At 37.8% G+C, this 16063-nt stretch overlaps 1 protein-coding gene across 2 annotated transcripts in view; it reads left to right on the forward strand.

The window, feature by feature from the left end:
- LOC109463398 (rho GTPase-activating protein 39-like) overlaps positions 1-14600 on the forward strand; it is a 42055-nt gene extending 27455 nt beyond the window's left edge. For both annotated transcript variants that reach the window (XM_019760207.1, XM_019760208.1), the window contains 7 exons: positions 7501-7591; positions 8190-8331; positions 9060-9202; positions 9641-9739; positions 10125-10222; positions 10799-11031; positions 11570-14600. In XM_019760207.1, coding sequence (XP_019615766.1) covers positions 7501-7591; positions 8190-8331; positions 9060-9202; positions 9641-9739; positions 10125-10222; positions 10799-11031; positions 11570-12004 — 1241 coding nt within the window. In that variant the 3' untranslated portion in view covers positions 12005-14600. The remainder of the gene's footprint in view (positions 1-7500; positions 7592-8189; positions 8332-9059; positions 9203-9640; positions 9740-10124; positions 10223-10798; positions 11032-11569) is intronic.
- The last annotated feature ends 1463 nt before the right edge of the window (positions 14601-16063 follow it).

Here is a 16063-nt window from a genome sequence, read left to right on the forward strand (position 1 = left end):
TAGTTTTCTTTCACCTTTTTCGGGAATCGAAACCAGTCTTTGTTGCCCTGAAAAATGTGACAGACAGTTACCAAAACCTCAGATGTGAAAAAACACTACTGGTTGTTAAATAAAGAACCGTGTTACACAAAGGTTGAGCTGGTTCCCTCCTTGATTTCTGAATGTCTTTGAGCCCTCAAAGTGTTTGCCCTCCAAAAAATGGCAGTTACAGACCATTATATTTATCGTGGTAATACAGTGTTCGAAATACCTGTCTGCAGTCTGCAATCTGCAGATAGATTTTCAAGATTGCAGAAGAAAAATTTATACAATCTGCAATTTTGCAGAAGGAAAAATAGACTCCAGATTCAATAGTTTTCAATTTAGCAAACTTTGTCTAGCACTCTCAGGTCCTATCAAGGACAGACAACACTTGAGCTCCTGTTTTGAAACAACAGGAGCTTCTTCACTAATTTGCATCATCTTTGTCTTGTCTATCTTTTATTTCCCTTTGGACTTCCAAAAATTTGTCTTCACTAATTTGCATATCAATCAATACTTTTTGCTTATAAACCTGCAGTTCTCCTTCAGTCTCTTAGTGTCACTGATGAGAAACGTAATAGTCTGACCGTTTTAGGTAGCACCAAAATTATATACAGCTACTTGAGTAACTTTTTTGTCTTTTATTAGTATGTTTTAGTATGTTTTTGCAGAAAGTTTTTCCAAATTGCAGAACAAAATTTTGACTCTTCTGCAATATTGCAGAGCACTGAAAAAAAGTATTTCGACCACTGTAATAACAAGGGTTGCGCTCTAAGGGCAAAATCTACCTGCCACAATTATAACAGGTGGATCTGAGGGTCCCTTATCACTGTTCATAATCTGCAAAAGGATCAAATTTCGTCCTCCAAATTGATTTTAAATTTTTCCTGTCTCAAGTTGTAGAAGCCCTGTGTACACAGAACACAGGCAGGCATCCCCTGAGTGCCTGGTGTTGTGGGTTAGCTTTTGCAGGTGGCCAGGAGTTTTAAATCTTGAATTCCTGGATGACATTGGAAATTGATGCGTCTTCCCTACTTCAAAGTGGTATCATCTAATTTATCCATGTTTTTCACCTAACATTGGACTAGACTATTCCCTAATGGGGGTAGAGTAATTCATTCTTGGTGTACACAATGAATGTTGTAGGCATGAGGTCATTGTTTACTTTTCCATCAAGTTTTGAAGTTCGCAAACAGTGAACAACAGGCCAGCTGACTTGTATGAACGATAATTCACCCCTCACTATTGTTAGACTTGTACTTAGCCCTACTAACTGAACTGTACTTAAAAACAGACTTTGTCTTTATATTCAAAGCAACCTTTGCTTGGGGCAGGGGGGAGGGGCAATGCTAGATATGTAGGGTCTAGTATGGTATTTGAATGTATATTTTTATAGTGCACCATTGCATAGTTGACAGGGTATGAAAACAGGTACACTTCATCATTTTCAGTAAGGTAACACGAAAAAAATGACACAACGTTTGCCCCCACAAATTGTGGAAATCTCTCAATAAATCATATGAAATATCAAAGAATTCATCAAATGAAGTGTAATATCCAATTGAATTACATCATACAATCCACTCCACAGTTCCAGTACATTCACCAAAACCTTAAATAGTTCGTTGAAGTCTGAAAAATACTTGTTAAGTAGTAATGGAGTTTGGGAGGGTCTTCAAAGCCAGATGTTGGATAGATACCAACTGTGGAATTTCTGAAGTATGAAAGAAATATCTACATGCACTGTTGACCTCTGCAACAAGGTCAAATGATATAGTAGTCCCATTCATCAAGGTCATTGCCAGAACAAGCTTCCTCCATTACTGAAGTCATTTATCATATTAACCTCTGACATCTACATGTACCTCTGCCAAATTCCATGTCAATACATATTTCTCAGACTAGACAAGACAGTACAATTCTCCCTTTGTTTGATCATCAAAAACAAAGGATTCAGTCACTAGAAGACCTCTACTTGAAAGTGGTTGGAAACAGTAGAAATTGGCAGAATATTCAGATAACATGCCAGGAGAGTTGGTCTGCGAAGGAGTACTGTTTGGTAGAGGCTATCAGAAAGGGACTTTTTGTCATATTGGCATTTAGAACTCACCACTGACAGAGTACAGTGTATAACATACATGTACAAGTACTGTAAATCACTTTATGTTTGCAGTAGCAAAAGTTTGCAGTCTAAGAAAAGTTGACATGTTTGCCAAGCTATACATTCACGGTGGCGGTAGGTGCAGCAAAAATAAAGTCTGCAAATTATTTCTTCAAGGTAATGATAAGTTTGATGACCACAAAACCTGTGACTATAAAAATACCACGAAAAAATCATGATTTACAGTACAGTCTATCATTCAGTACATTGACATTGTTGTCTTCAAAATCACTCATACACAGTTTTGCTGAAATAAATTTTTGAAGAAAAAGATGGTCATTGGAATATCAACAATTACAATGTAGATATGGTGAGAGCCTGTGGTGTGACAGTTTTGACCTTTGCCATCAATTGCTGACCTTTCAATCCTTCCACCATCTGTTCAGTCATATTTTCACATGTCAAGGACAGCGGTCTTCTTGTTTCTCAGAGATCTTAAAAGAAAGAGGATTTAATAAAAAAAAGAGAAAATTATAGTCTTGAAATTTTAATCTATGTTAATATGTAATCTTAATTCACATTTATCCACTATATATATGTTCCATGTACAATCAGACGCTTTGAAAAACAGTGTGTTTGAGAAATCTCTAGTATAGCTGTATACATACTAGGGAATTTTGCATTCGAGACCCTTTGGATGCATTTTCAGGGTGGTGGATAAACTATTACATGTTTTGAGCTAGTAGAATTATGTTAGTAAACATTACATGGGTCAGAGAATCTACAGTAAACCCTGAAAAACTTGCTTCTAATACATCCAAGTTCCTGGAAAAAAATTAATGTCCATACTTACATATACTTTTGGTAATATTATATTTTCTTCTTAGAACCTAAAAATGTCCTCAGCCATCCTATAGAGTACAAAATATGTAGGTTTTTCACAGGGTTTTATTTTTTGTTGCACGCCACCTGCAGAAAGTGGAAACTGTTTGATGAATAGTTACTGCCTGTGAAAACCCAGTCCCACCCACTCACAGCTGTGTTTGTGGTGTTACATGTTATGTTCACGTTATGTTTTCTTTTCTTGGATTGGATTCAGATTTTGAAGGTGACACCACATTTTTGACACTACGGAAGACACAGTTACAGAGTTAGATTTCTGAAAAATACAGTCGTGAAAATTGTTTCATGGTAAATTTTGGAGCTCTGTTTCTGTTGGTCTAGAAAATGTCAGAATGCCACATTTAACTACATACAGTGCATAAGATATTTTGCATTTTTTTCTAAAATGTTACTACTTCAGATACTTGAAAAATTTGGTTAGTGTTTTTGGAGAAGTGTAGTTGTTTTTGTCCCGAATAGAAGAAATTTTGTCTCAATAGAAAGACTACAGATTTGTAAACAAGTTGCTACAATTTATGCAAAGTCACGTATAACATACAAAGTATAGCAGTAAGTAATGTGTTTCTTTCAACACAGGATAGAAAATGTTTGGCACTTTCAAAAAATGATGACCATGTTTTCTTCATCTTTCATATGATTGATGACACCATATCAGTTTCTGGTGCTGATATCTCTCCGAGTTCTTCAAGTTCCTAGATTTCCAACCACATTTGCAGTTTTTGACAGCTCAGGAAATCTGAGAGTGACCCCCGTAGCTAAATATCAAATATTACCAACATGTCAGAAATACTTGTGGGCACTCTGCTTCTATCAATCATTGAATAAGGCTGCAACAATTCAACATATCGGTCTGTGCATTCCTATATTATGTGTGTGACTTGAAATATACCGACTAGCAACTTGCAGGTCGCAGAAAAAAATTTAGGTCAAACTATTAGTAGGGGCCAGGAAATATATATTCCATACTATATAAATGGTTTATTCACAAATTAACACAAACCTATAACAACATTGCAGCCTAATAATACAATGTAAAAAATTAAATCCAGCTCTATGAATTACATTTTAGGGTAATAGCAGATACTATAAAACCTAAATTTGTTGTGTAAGTTCACATAGTTTTGTACATGTGTATGTAGTTGACAATTCTTCATACAGAATCATTATGTATGTATGGGGTTCTTTGTATTTTGAGCAAAACAGTTAAGTGATTAACAAACTTTTAACCTAAAAAAAGCTGTTGATTTCTCAAACCACCAAATGTATTTGCTGTGGCACAAATATTTCTGGAGGTCAAGGTTAGTGCAGAGTGCATCTCAGCTCACTGCCAATCTCAGAATATGTCAGACCATTTATCAAAACCAGATCCTCAGAGTCAATGGTAGTGGGTCTTCTGGTACTGACTTTGGAGGGCCTACATGCTTCTTTTCTTGCATAAGCAGTCATTTTATTTTATCCAAATCACCCATGTACATATGATATAACCGTTCTTATTCAAAAAGTGTAGTTTGCAATTCTCTCTGATGCATAAGAATGATTTTGAAGTTAGCAAAAAGTGTAGTCAACCTCCCATTTTTACCATAAACTGTTCTCTTAAGACCCCCATACAGACCCACATGCAGCCATACAGAAGCAAAAACATTGTGAAGATTCCACAGATAGATTTCAAGATTTGCATCCAAATCTCTCCCAACATTGACTCACTTGAGCCAAGATCTAACACTAACAAGAACACAACATTTTCAATTCTCCTTTTGCAAAAGCATGAAACACTGGTAGAAGCATACTGACATAAGTGGTCATTATGGCTAAGGCTTAATTCTTGCCTTAGGGCTGATTGTATGTAACAGTGTAATCATTTGTATTGAAGATACTTGAATTGAAGATATTGAAGATTGTGAAAGGGAATGTGGGTTCTCTGTACAACTTGTGATTGGTGATTGTCTCAGTTTTGGTATTTGCGGGTTAGACTTTTGCTTGTAAGAGGAAGACAACATTTATTTCTAGAATGGATGTACTTTTCTTGTCTTAAGTTCATGATAATTTAGGGTATTTTTTTAGAATGCTTGTAAGAACAGCAAAATGGCTGTTTCAAGTGTTCGGGTCTGTGGTGGTATGCAGAAAAAATTGTTAGAGAGAAAATTGCGGGTTTGACCACATAATTACATACATTACCCTCAGCCTTTCATCCTACCAAGAACATGACACAAAAGTGTGTTGTTCTACTGAGGCCAGGGATTGTGGGCATAATTGTCAAGCTATGTGTCAGCTACCAGATGGCTTAAACTTAACATTGTACAGATTCAAGTACAAAGAATAGCAAAAGACAACAATTTTCAATGTTGTTACTCAAGAAATCGAGAGCTGAATAGACCCAAATGTAGTGCCACGATGTCACTGTGATTGTAGTGTACATTGTATATCTTTAGTCTAGACTATTCTATCATGAAAGTTTAGGGGGTACAGTAAAAAATATTTTTAGACCACCCCTCGATCCTTACGGTTGCTTCAACTATAGGCTAATTATTTTATTGCTGCATTAAGTCAGAGGGGAATGGTTTTTTAATGTCATTTTTTGGTGATTCCAGTTTAGCTTCTCTTACCATGGAGATTCTTATTGTAGATAAGGTAGATTACTAGAGTGTCTGTTGGTCATTTAAAAATTCTTTGGTTAGTACGTTTGTATGTAAAATGTTCTAAAAGTCTATACCATAAAATTAAGGAAAGGAGAATTTGGGTCTCTTTTCTTTAGTCCCATAATGTTCTGTCAAAGATACAGTCTACGCAAACTTGGAAGATATACTTACATGTACTGTACCTGTACCATGTATGTATTGTATTTTATGTCCTACCTGGGCCGCGATTACGTTCGATACGGGTGTTCCGGCCCGTGTGATAACTAGCGGTACGGCCCGGGGGTTCTTAACGCGTACAGCCCGGGCCTTCCAAATGTTCCATAGAACGATTCGAACGCGTTTCGCCCTAACCGCGTGCAACGCTTTTGAAAATTCGAATGCAAACTTCGGACGCTGGAATTGATGTTGTTGCGCTTTTTGGGTTTAGGGACACCAAATTTCGCTCATTTCGCAATGAAAGGCGTGTTTTCGTAGGTGGGTATGACATAAATAAAATACAACACGGGGTATTCCGTATCGCCCGAGGTATCAGCCCGACCGCAGATCGGATCTCCCTCCGGCCTTCGGCCGTCGGGCGATCCGACGAGCGGTCGGGCTGATACCTCGGGCGATACGGAATACCCCGTGTTGTATTCTATATGTATTATTAGCTTTGTTTGGGCATTGCTCAGTAGTACAATAGAAGTTGATTTTTGTTTGACCAGACAGGGGCAAGTTCTACTGGGTCATTGCCAAATCTGTCTGTTTTTATCTGAATACAGTCTACACTGAAGAGTATAACATTTGGCCCATTGCCCAGATGTCTGTTGGTAACAGATGATGGTGAATTATCTCACCTCCTCCATCTAACCCTGGGTGTCAGGAGAGCAGACCTGTGCCACTATCTGTACCATCTATCACAACACTTACATGTACTTAACTTGATTAGACCACTCCTGTCAGCACCAAGAACTATGCAGAAAGACCTTTAGGACATCTAAGTTTCTTTCTGAAATGCAGTAGTTCTTTTTTCAGTCAGTATTTTGCACCTTTGACACTACTGTCAGCCAAAAGTTACATGTACTTCATTTGATTTTTTAAGATCATTCATTTATTACGTGTCAGACAAAGACCTCTATCTGTAGCAAGACTTTTGAGCCCTTTTAAATTATTTTGTGTTATAAATGCAGTTATTTGTTTTTCAAATCTATATTTTGGAACTTTGAGTGTTGATCATAACATTATACATGTATGTCAATGTACTTCACTTAAAAGGTTATTCCATGATACCTATACGGGGTCCCGCATGCCATTTTCCTTAGAGCGTAATCGGCCATTTTGATTCTACGTAGAGTGTAGACGGATTGCTCTAATGCAACGTAGAGCATAGTTGGCGCAATTTGAGTTTTAATTTTACGTAATGCGTTGTAGCCACTTGGAATTTATTTTAAAGCATTATCGGTACTGTAGTGTGATACGGATCTCAAAATTTAGAGTAAAGCGTTGTTGATACCCCCCCATGCAGGGCCTCATATACTTTCACTCAGCCTAAGTCTTTTAAGCCTTTCGATGCACTTTAAAAGAGCAACTTAACCAGAGCCACATGTGGGAAAATTGTGTTACACATACATTTGTACATGTATCTTATCAAAACCATCAACAGGTCTAGAGTAGCAATTAACACAGTTTCTGTGGCAGGAGCAAGTGTTTTATTAGATTACACAAGATCCACTTCTCAAGAATCTAATTAAAGACACAGGAGCATCTCGTGAGAATTAGTCTTTCAGTCAACAACTGGAAGTCTCAAGTCTTCATTGGAAATGACTGACTTGTCTTCATTCCTTTTGTGTCTTTCTTCAGGTCCTTCAAGGTCGTTAGGGTCACTGTTGAAGGCCAAGAAGCCTCAAGGAGACGTGGACATCATGAGTTACGCCAAGGACAACTTTAACAGGTGAGCTGGGACAGAGGGAAGGATTGAATGGTTACATGAATGAGTAGTAGTAAATGGTTTATTGATAATACACAGAAAAAAGCCGGCTTTGCAGTAAAATCTGTTTAGCAGAGACCTTATAAAGAAATTGTGGTTAACTGAATTTGTAAATGAATATACAAAATATATGATCCAGTTAGTGCATGAAACTATTAATGAACGAAAAACCGACTATGTTGTCCTTGTTTTGTTGCCAGATATTTACAGTTAGGCGTAGGAAAAATAATGTTGTGTTTCCTGTTTCCCAACCGACCCTAGAAAAGCTCCATGATTGTACAATCACAGAGCAAGAAATTGTCAATCAGCTTGAAAAATTTATGGCCCTAGCTTGCCATTGACATTGAAAATAGAAGTGTCCTCATACAAGTTTTACTTTATTAAACAGTGTTGTATAAGTTGGATCACAAGAGATTGCCAAAGTCGTAAGAAAATGATCATCCCTACCTATACCAACCCTAATTTTTTTTCAGGAAACACAAACATTTTTTTCCTAGGAATATTGTAGCTTCATTGGTAAATGAGCACACTAACAACATGTACATGTTCTCCCCTGTTGTAGGCATAAAAAAGGCCTGTTTAGGAAGCCTGTCTCCATAGCGACCATGTTGACGTGGACGAAGGACCCCATCAAGAAGCCAATGATCATGACTCGAGACAAGACGGTCAAGAAGGAGGCTGTGGAAGTCTTCAGGCTTATACAGGTCAGGACTTCAACATTCTCATTCTTATTTCTTAAAGTGTGTCACAGTCAAGCCCAGGGTTCTATCTAGTGTCTGCTTTTTCGTCATTTGACGGAATATTGTCGCTCATGACAGACAAATTTTTTCCCATTCCATCATATTTGTTGGACAAAAAGCCGGGCATGTAAACTGTTAAGATATGGACAGAGCTTCAAGCTGTCACACACATATATAGCCAAGTATGGCCTCCTAAACACTGCCAAACTCCCCCAACCATGGTTGGTAGTTCGAAGCAAGGTTTGCTGTGGTTGGCTGGCCACGGTGTTTGGCAAGGTTGGCTACTGTTCGGCTGCACCAGGCAAATGTTTCAAAATGTGTTAAACATTTGGGTATTCACAGGATCATTGTTGGCTCATGTTTGGGACTTGGTCATCAGCAGTGGTCTAGGCATTTTTGAGGGCCAAATTTGACTCAAATTTAACTAAAACTTGATTTGATTCATATAGATTCATGTAGGTGTTACCTAAGTCTGGTCAGACTGCACCTGAACTTCAGCCAACTTTGGTAGCCTGGACGGATCATAAACTACATGTATTATCTACATAAGAAGCAATAATACAAACAAAACACCAATACAGATTTGTATCCAAGTACACGTAGATTTGTTTTACTACTGGTATGTATAAAACAAAATAAAGCTTTCACCTTAAAAGTACCGTCCAGTTAGTAGTCATTCCTTTTGCCATTAGATTTTCATGTCTGACCGTACGGTGAAGAAAGTTGACCAGATGAGCGTTGCTCTGGACATCACGACACGCGGCTGGACCATCCAGGGCCTGCGGGACGAAGTGTACATCCAGGTCATCCGACAGACATCCGACAACAAGAAAATGTACGCTAAATGTCAAAGTTATTGTTGTAACATTATTTACTCTAATACTACAGAGCTTCTTTTTTAAATTCTGATGGCGGTGTTTGTATGTGTTTCTGTTTGTAGTGAGTTTAACTTAAAGTATTTGTAGATTGACAAGGAAGCTGTTACTCAAGCAACTGGACAGATTTTGAAACTGTCAGATGTTTCAGACCTTTCAGGTAGCATCCATTTGTAGATGGATTTCTAGAAAATTTTTTGTCCAGGACCTGTAAGGGATGTAAAAGAAAAATCTATCACAGATTAAGCAAAACTTATGGATCGATTCGTTGCACTCTTTATTTGTGCGATGAAACTGTATGCACTGTAGAAAGTGTCTGTTGATGTTAGAAGTCAGAAAATAGCTTCTTGTAAAGCGATAGCGGCTTGACAAACGTTGTGTTCCTCCCCTATGCACAGTGAGAGTCTACAGAAAGGCTGGGAGTTGATGGCCATCTGTTTGGCCTTCTTCCCTCCCACTGCAAAGTTCCAGTCCTACCTAGAGGGATACATCTACAGGTGCAGAAGTTTATCTATTTCTTTTTTTTTTTCTTCTTTTTTTCTTTTTTGTTTGGCTGAATAAGGCTGCTCAACAAGTATGTTGCTTATTATAAAGTGTGCCAAAGTTTCATTGTAATAGTTATACATGTACATTTTCATGTTCATCCAGCAAATATTGGATTTAACTTTTTTTTCTGTTTTGAGGTGAAATGATAAAGTTATCTGACCATGCACATGAAACCATTCTGCTGTCTTTCTTCATAAAATGTGTTAGCTCTTTATATCATTACTAGCAACTCCTGGGATTCTAAAAATTGTTCTGGAAGGTAAGATACACAATCTTGTTGACAAAATGTCAAAAGAGGCCGTTTGAGAATCTGACGCGTGTTTTTCCATCCCTTAGGTTCTTGGAGACTGAGACAGACGATGACCTCCAGGGTTTCCCTCGTAGTCTGTATGCACAGCACTGCTACAAACAACTGGACAGGATATGTAAGACAGGTGGGACAATTTGGAGTCTTCACTGTGTATCACTGACTCTGTTTTACCATTCATTTTGTGAAGCCATGCATTATACATATTAGACAATGTGAAAGCCTAAAAGCCAGAAATTCCACCAATGCTGATGATTGTAAAATCGTTTCTCATTCCATACTACATGGCATTGATCAGTCTCATAGTTTGTTGTTATATTGCCGTAGATGGTATATGTTATACCTTATACAATTGTTGTGCAGTAAAGTATATTATGAAAGTCGTGTGAGAGGAAAACATATTTTGTCAGGACATTCTTGTTCTTATGAGCTGTTGACATGGAACCAAAACAGTGGTACAGAAAGATACACAATAAAAAAAAAGTCACAAAGTATTTGAATATAGATGTAAAGGACTTGAATTTTTTTAAACACAAATACAATAGGAAGACATGCAATAAACCGTAATTTCTCTGTGGTTTTTCTTGGAGATGCAGGTAGAACAAAAACAAAAATCATGACAGTCTTAAGACTTCAGGGTGTAATTATAAGGACTATATGTTGTTTGGTCATCTTTCTTACATTCCTTCCCTTTTCCGTAAAGGCGCGAGAAAAGGCCTGAAGAAGCCTACAATAGATGAAGTTGCCCAGGCGAAACACAACATCTTCCACCCCTCCATGTTTGGTAACACCCTGGATGACATCATGAACATGCAGAAGCAGCGGTATCCGGAACGGCGGTTGCCATGGATACAGACTACACTGTCCAATGAGGTGCTGAGGCTGGGTGGGGAGAGGACCGAGGGTATCTTTAGGGTTCCTGGGGATATTGATGAGGTAATTACAGTTTTTTTTATATGAGGGTGTTTCTGGGGTTCCTGGGGATATTGTTTAGGTAATTACGTCTCTGCTGGCATGGTGGTCCCAGGTATTGGTGACACAAACTGTTGAATTGTTTCTTTCAGCGTGGACGGTCTGAGCCATACTTAGCATAATTGTAGCATGTGTAGGCCCTTCTTGTGTTGGTCCTTCTTTGAAGTACTGCAAAATGACAGAACATGTCATAGTTGCCATAAAACTTTTTAAAAAAATGAGCCCCAAAAAACTTTATATATACCCAAAAAGCTACACAGTGAAACATATTTGACTGTCCAGCAAAGACAGCTTGCCCAGAGCATTTTAACCCCATAACAAATTTTTCTAGTGTTACTCCTTTTTCATTGTTAGCAAAGCCTTTCTCTTTAGTTGTAACTGAACTAACTCACTTTATATACATGTAGCTGTTTGTTTGTTTGTTTGTTTGTTTGTTTCTTTGTTTGTTTGTTACTTGTCTCAAAGATAAATGGTGTTTATCTTTCCGTCCTCTCTTCATCAGGTCAACGCCCTGAAGGTCCAGATGGACAAGTGGGATCTCCCTACAGAGATCCTGGACCCCCACGTGCCGGGCTCCCTCCTCAAGCTGTGGTACCGCGAGCTGTACGAACCTCTCATCCCGCCTAACTACTACCGACGCTGCGTCGACAGTTACGACAACCCGGAGGCCGCCATCGCCGTCATCCAGTCGCTACCCGAAATCAACCGCCTCGTCCTCTGCTACCTACTCAACTTCCTCCAGGTCTTCGCAAGGTCAGAGAACTCCAAGGTCACCAAGATGGACGCCAGCAACCTGGCGATGGTGATGGCGCCCAACTGTCTACGATGCGAGTCGGATGACCCGCGGGAGATCTTCGAGAACACGCGGAAGGAAATGTCGTTTATTCGCACGCTGCTCTTAAACATGGACACGGAATTCATAACTGGAGTTGTGTAGCAGAAACTACTTCTATTTCTTCAAGTATACTTACATCCATTCTAGAGTTTCTACTGTCTATTCTATCTCAAGAAAAAAACATACAGATTTTCTTGATCAACTGTCACATGCCAGTAAAAGCTTTAACCCTCTCCCTGCTGCCGAACCTTGTAATCAGTACAAACTTGGTGCTAAAATGCGACTGCAGCAGGGACAAGGTTAAAGCTGTTTAAACTTATTAAAAACTTGATCCATTCTAGAATTTCCACTGCCAATTCTATCTCAACATGTAGCATACACTGTCAATTTTTCATGATAAAACTGTCATCAATTTACACTTATGTAAAGAAAACAGTATTGGAGTGCTGGATAACATGAGGGGAATGTTGTGAAGATAATTTTTAGAGGAAAAACAGTTCTGACCAAGTCTTTCAACCATCATTAGCTGCCGGAATTAGCTTGTGACAGAAGCGCCTCCTGTTGGCGGTTAGCTGTACTGCAGCTCCATGGCCTTTGATTGCATAAATGCTACTAAAAATGCACTGCAGTAAACACTTTGCCTTAGCAATCTTGAAGCTGCTTTCTAAGCTGGCACTTACTGCACTTGCTGCTTTAATAGCCACATTGACAACACAGGATGGACTATGTACATGTATGTATGTTCTTCCTTGTGGCTTCTTGTAACCAAAGTAAGCCAGCACTTACACTTATGCACTTAACACCAAAGGAAAGCAATACTTTTACTAAACTTAACCAAAGGAAAGCAATCACTCTAAACACAGCAACGTAACCACAGTAAGGATGTAGTGTCACATTCAGTTCCAATTCTAACAGTATTCACATTTTTTCATAAAACTAAAGAAACCTTACAGGTGTGTGTTTCATGCAAAACTCTTAGCTGTTAATCTTGTCTTTACCTCTCGTCTTTACCATTTTTAAGTAGCATGAATGTCTCAAGAATTATACTGTCCTATCCTTTCAAACATGGCTGCTGGATATCAATTTTCCTGTCTTGAAAATTATACACAGCAAATGAATTCATGCATGGAGAATTACAGATATTTTTGTATGGATGTATGGAAATACACAAATGATACTGACACGAGATACAACTTCGGGGAGAACACAAAAAGCAATTATAGAATTTAGGACTTAAAAAACACTGTCAACGCTACAACTTTGCTAGAACTACTGTCAGATTTCTGCTTTTACCAAAGCTTTAGCTGTAAAGTCAAACTGTGCTTGATGTCGTACTTACTATCAATGAAGAAATGAAATTAATGTTACTGATACCATTTTTCATAAAGGCTACTTTCTGTCAAGATGGAATATTTATGTAAATAGATACTTGATTTGACTACATGTACTAGAAGAGTTTATGATTAAGAGGTGATTATAGTAGAAGATATTTTACTGTAAGACAGTTCATTAAGATTTGGTGTGATGATGGAAGTTTTTGAGGGTATGGAATTGTATATTTAAGAAAATTAGTTGGGTGTGTGGCAAGAGTTGCTGAAAAACTCAAACTGTGAGAGAGTATGGATCGACTTGCAACTTTGCTTTTTTGGTTGTTAAGATGTGGCTAGTTGTAAATTTTGGAGTGAAGGATTTGTTGTTTCATCGAATGGAGTGTAGAATTATACAAAAGAATGTATGACTACAGTTAAAGTGTAGAAGGGTTATTTTACAATCCTACACAAAATATCTGTTCATGGCAACTTACAACACAATTTTGGTGTCATTTTTTCATATCATGGTAAAGATTTGTTTCTTGTTTAGTAGAGAAAATGATTGAGGAATTTTTGTGGATAGATTTTGAATAAGGAAATCATTAGAACATTAAAATGTGTTCCTAGACTTGTAAATAAACAATGTTTTTATTAATTTTTTTAAAATCTGAATAATTCACATATCGCTTGATGGTATCCATTGGTTTGTAACAATGTACAAAGGCTGTGAACTCTGACCCAGAGGTCAGGGGTTAAAGGTGAAGGATTTGTAATTTTTTGAAGCCAAAATGGCCCTCTTGACTTAACATATACTAGATCTCATTTTGTACAATGTTTAAAGGTTTGTTCCACAGAAACAATGGGTGAAATTTGAAGCAAGACGACAAGAAAGGTATGGTTTTATTTGCACACATAAAAAAAAAAGCATCAGTGTTACTATATAAAATTATCATATCCTTGTCTTGCCCCCTGTGGTGACTTTTGGAACGTCCCTTGATAACACTCAAGGTCATCATGTAACAATCAAGGTCAACATCATCTTTGCTGCTGGTCTCCATGGAGATACAAACTGGCTAACATTTCAAACTAAACTGGCTAAACTCATGTACAGTAGTCTGGTATCTGGCCCTGTCTTAGTTCCAATTCATGCGGTTACATATACAGTCATACTAAGGCAGGGATGGATACCAAACAGAAACTCACGCTGTCATTATATGTTGTACATCATGTTCAGTTACTGAGTAAGATTTACCTCTGGAATTGTAATAATAATATTAATGATGATGATTTCAATTGAATCATATAATTTTTCACAAGTAACTGTCAATACGCTAAGACTTGTTTAGACCTCAATTGGAATATGCCAGGAAATGTCTTCATACATTACTAATAGACCCATTCGACTTTCACGGATGGCATAAACTGCTTACGTCACAGGGGGGGCATTTTGAATAGAAATTACGTCACAGGGGGGACATTTCGAAAGTTCCTTTCACGGATTGCATAAACTGCATACGTCACAGAACAAAATAACCTTAAATTGTTGTACGGAATGCCACCATACAAAGTTGGTGCCTGTTTTCCTGTCATTTCCGCATATATTACCGAGAAAATAGACACTCATCTACCTTTTATTTAAAAAAATTATCTGCCAGGGGGGACACCGCGAGCGCAAGCCGCGTTCGACTTCAGTGTTCTAGAACGACGTTCTTTCGAAATGTCCCCCCTGTGACGTAAGCAGTTTATGCGATCCGTGAAAGTCGAAGGGGTGTATTAACCTATAACTGTCATTTTAGTAACATTACTGTACACTGTACATTGCCATTCTATGTATGGCACAGATGCACATTATAGTAGCCAATCAGGCATTGATTAATATACTGTCAAGGCCATGGATTGGTTCAGGGTAAGCAGAGTTTAAATAACGGAGGCTATGATTGGCTGATAGAAGTAGGAGCAAAGTGAACATTTATTTTTGAGATAACTATATGGTGTGGTTGTGGGAACGTAAAAGAGAAATAGGAATTAAATGAGGTTCAATCAGAAATTATGTGTTGGGAGAAAGATTATGCCTAAGTAACTTGTATTGTGGTGGATTTTACAACTTTTCACTTGTGATAGCTCTGTTGTAACAAAATTGGTGTAACTGCATCTGAAAGAAAAATGTCTTCTGGAGAAAAACTTCTATTGACAAAACATCCACCGCAATAGCTGCTAGTGTAAAATTTTGTGCCTTTTCACCAGCAATGTAGTGTGGTACAGACGAATTGTCAACGGTTTTGTCGTAAAAGTGATATATGTCTTCCATTTCATAAGGCTATTGTTTCCATGATGCATATACATGTACCTGTACAATTTAGGATGCTAGCTGCAGCGCCACCTATATGTTTGTGCCAGTACTACAGTCTGACATGACCAATATCATTTATTGAGGTGGAGAGGTAGACAATAACTTGAATTTTGTGAATCCATCAATACAATACTTATGGAATCTTAACAGCATTTTTACTGATTGTGAATGTTCCAAAAGTGTTCAAAAGATAACATTATCTTTACCGAAAGAAGTTCAGAACGAACACTTTTAATTTGGAGAACATGAATGGATGCTAGCAGATTTTTCAGTATAATCTTTGAGAAGTCTTTTACAAAAAAATCTGTGCAACCTTTTGAACACTCATTCATCTCATTGGAATATTCTATGATATTACTATGGGAACTGAACATTTGACAGCAAAGATCTCTACATGTTTTTAATAATCTTCATGTGTAGTTGATTAGATTTTTAGTCTTGATTTCTTTCTTAGGACTATTCCATTGGAACAATTACCTGGGGAATCATGAAATTTCTTTC

The sequence above is a fragment of the Branchiostoma belcheri genome, unplaced genomic scaffold (genome assembly GCF_001625305.1).
Source record: "Branchiostoma belcheri isolate BF01 breed outbred unplaced genomic scaffold, Haploidv18h27 scaffold125, whole genome shotgun sequence".
Lineage (NCBI taxonomy): Eukaryota > Metazoa > Chordata > Leptocardii > Amphioxiformes > Branchiostomatidae > Branchiostoma > Branchiostoma belcheri.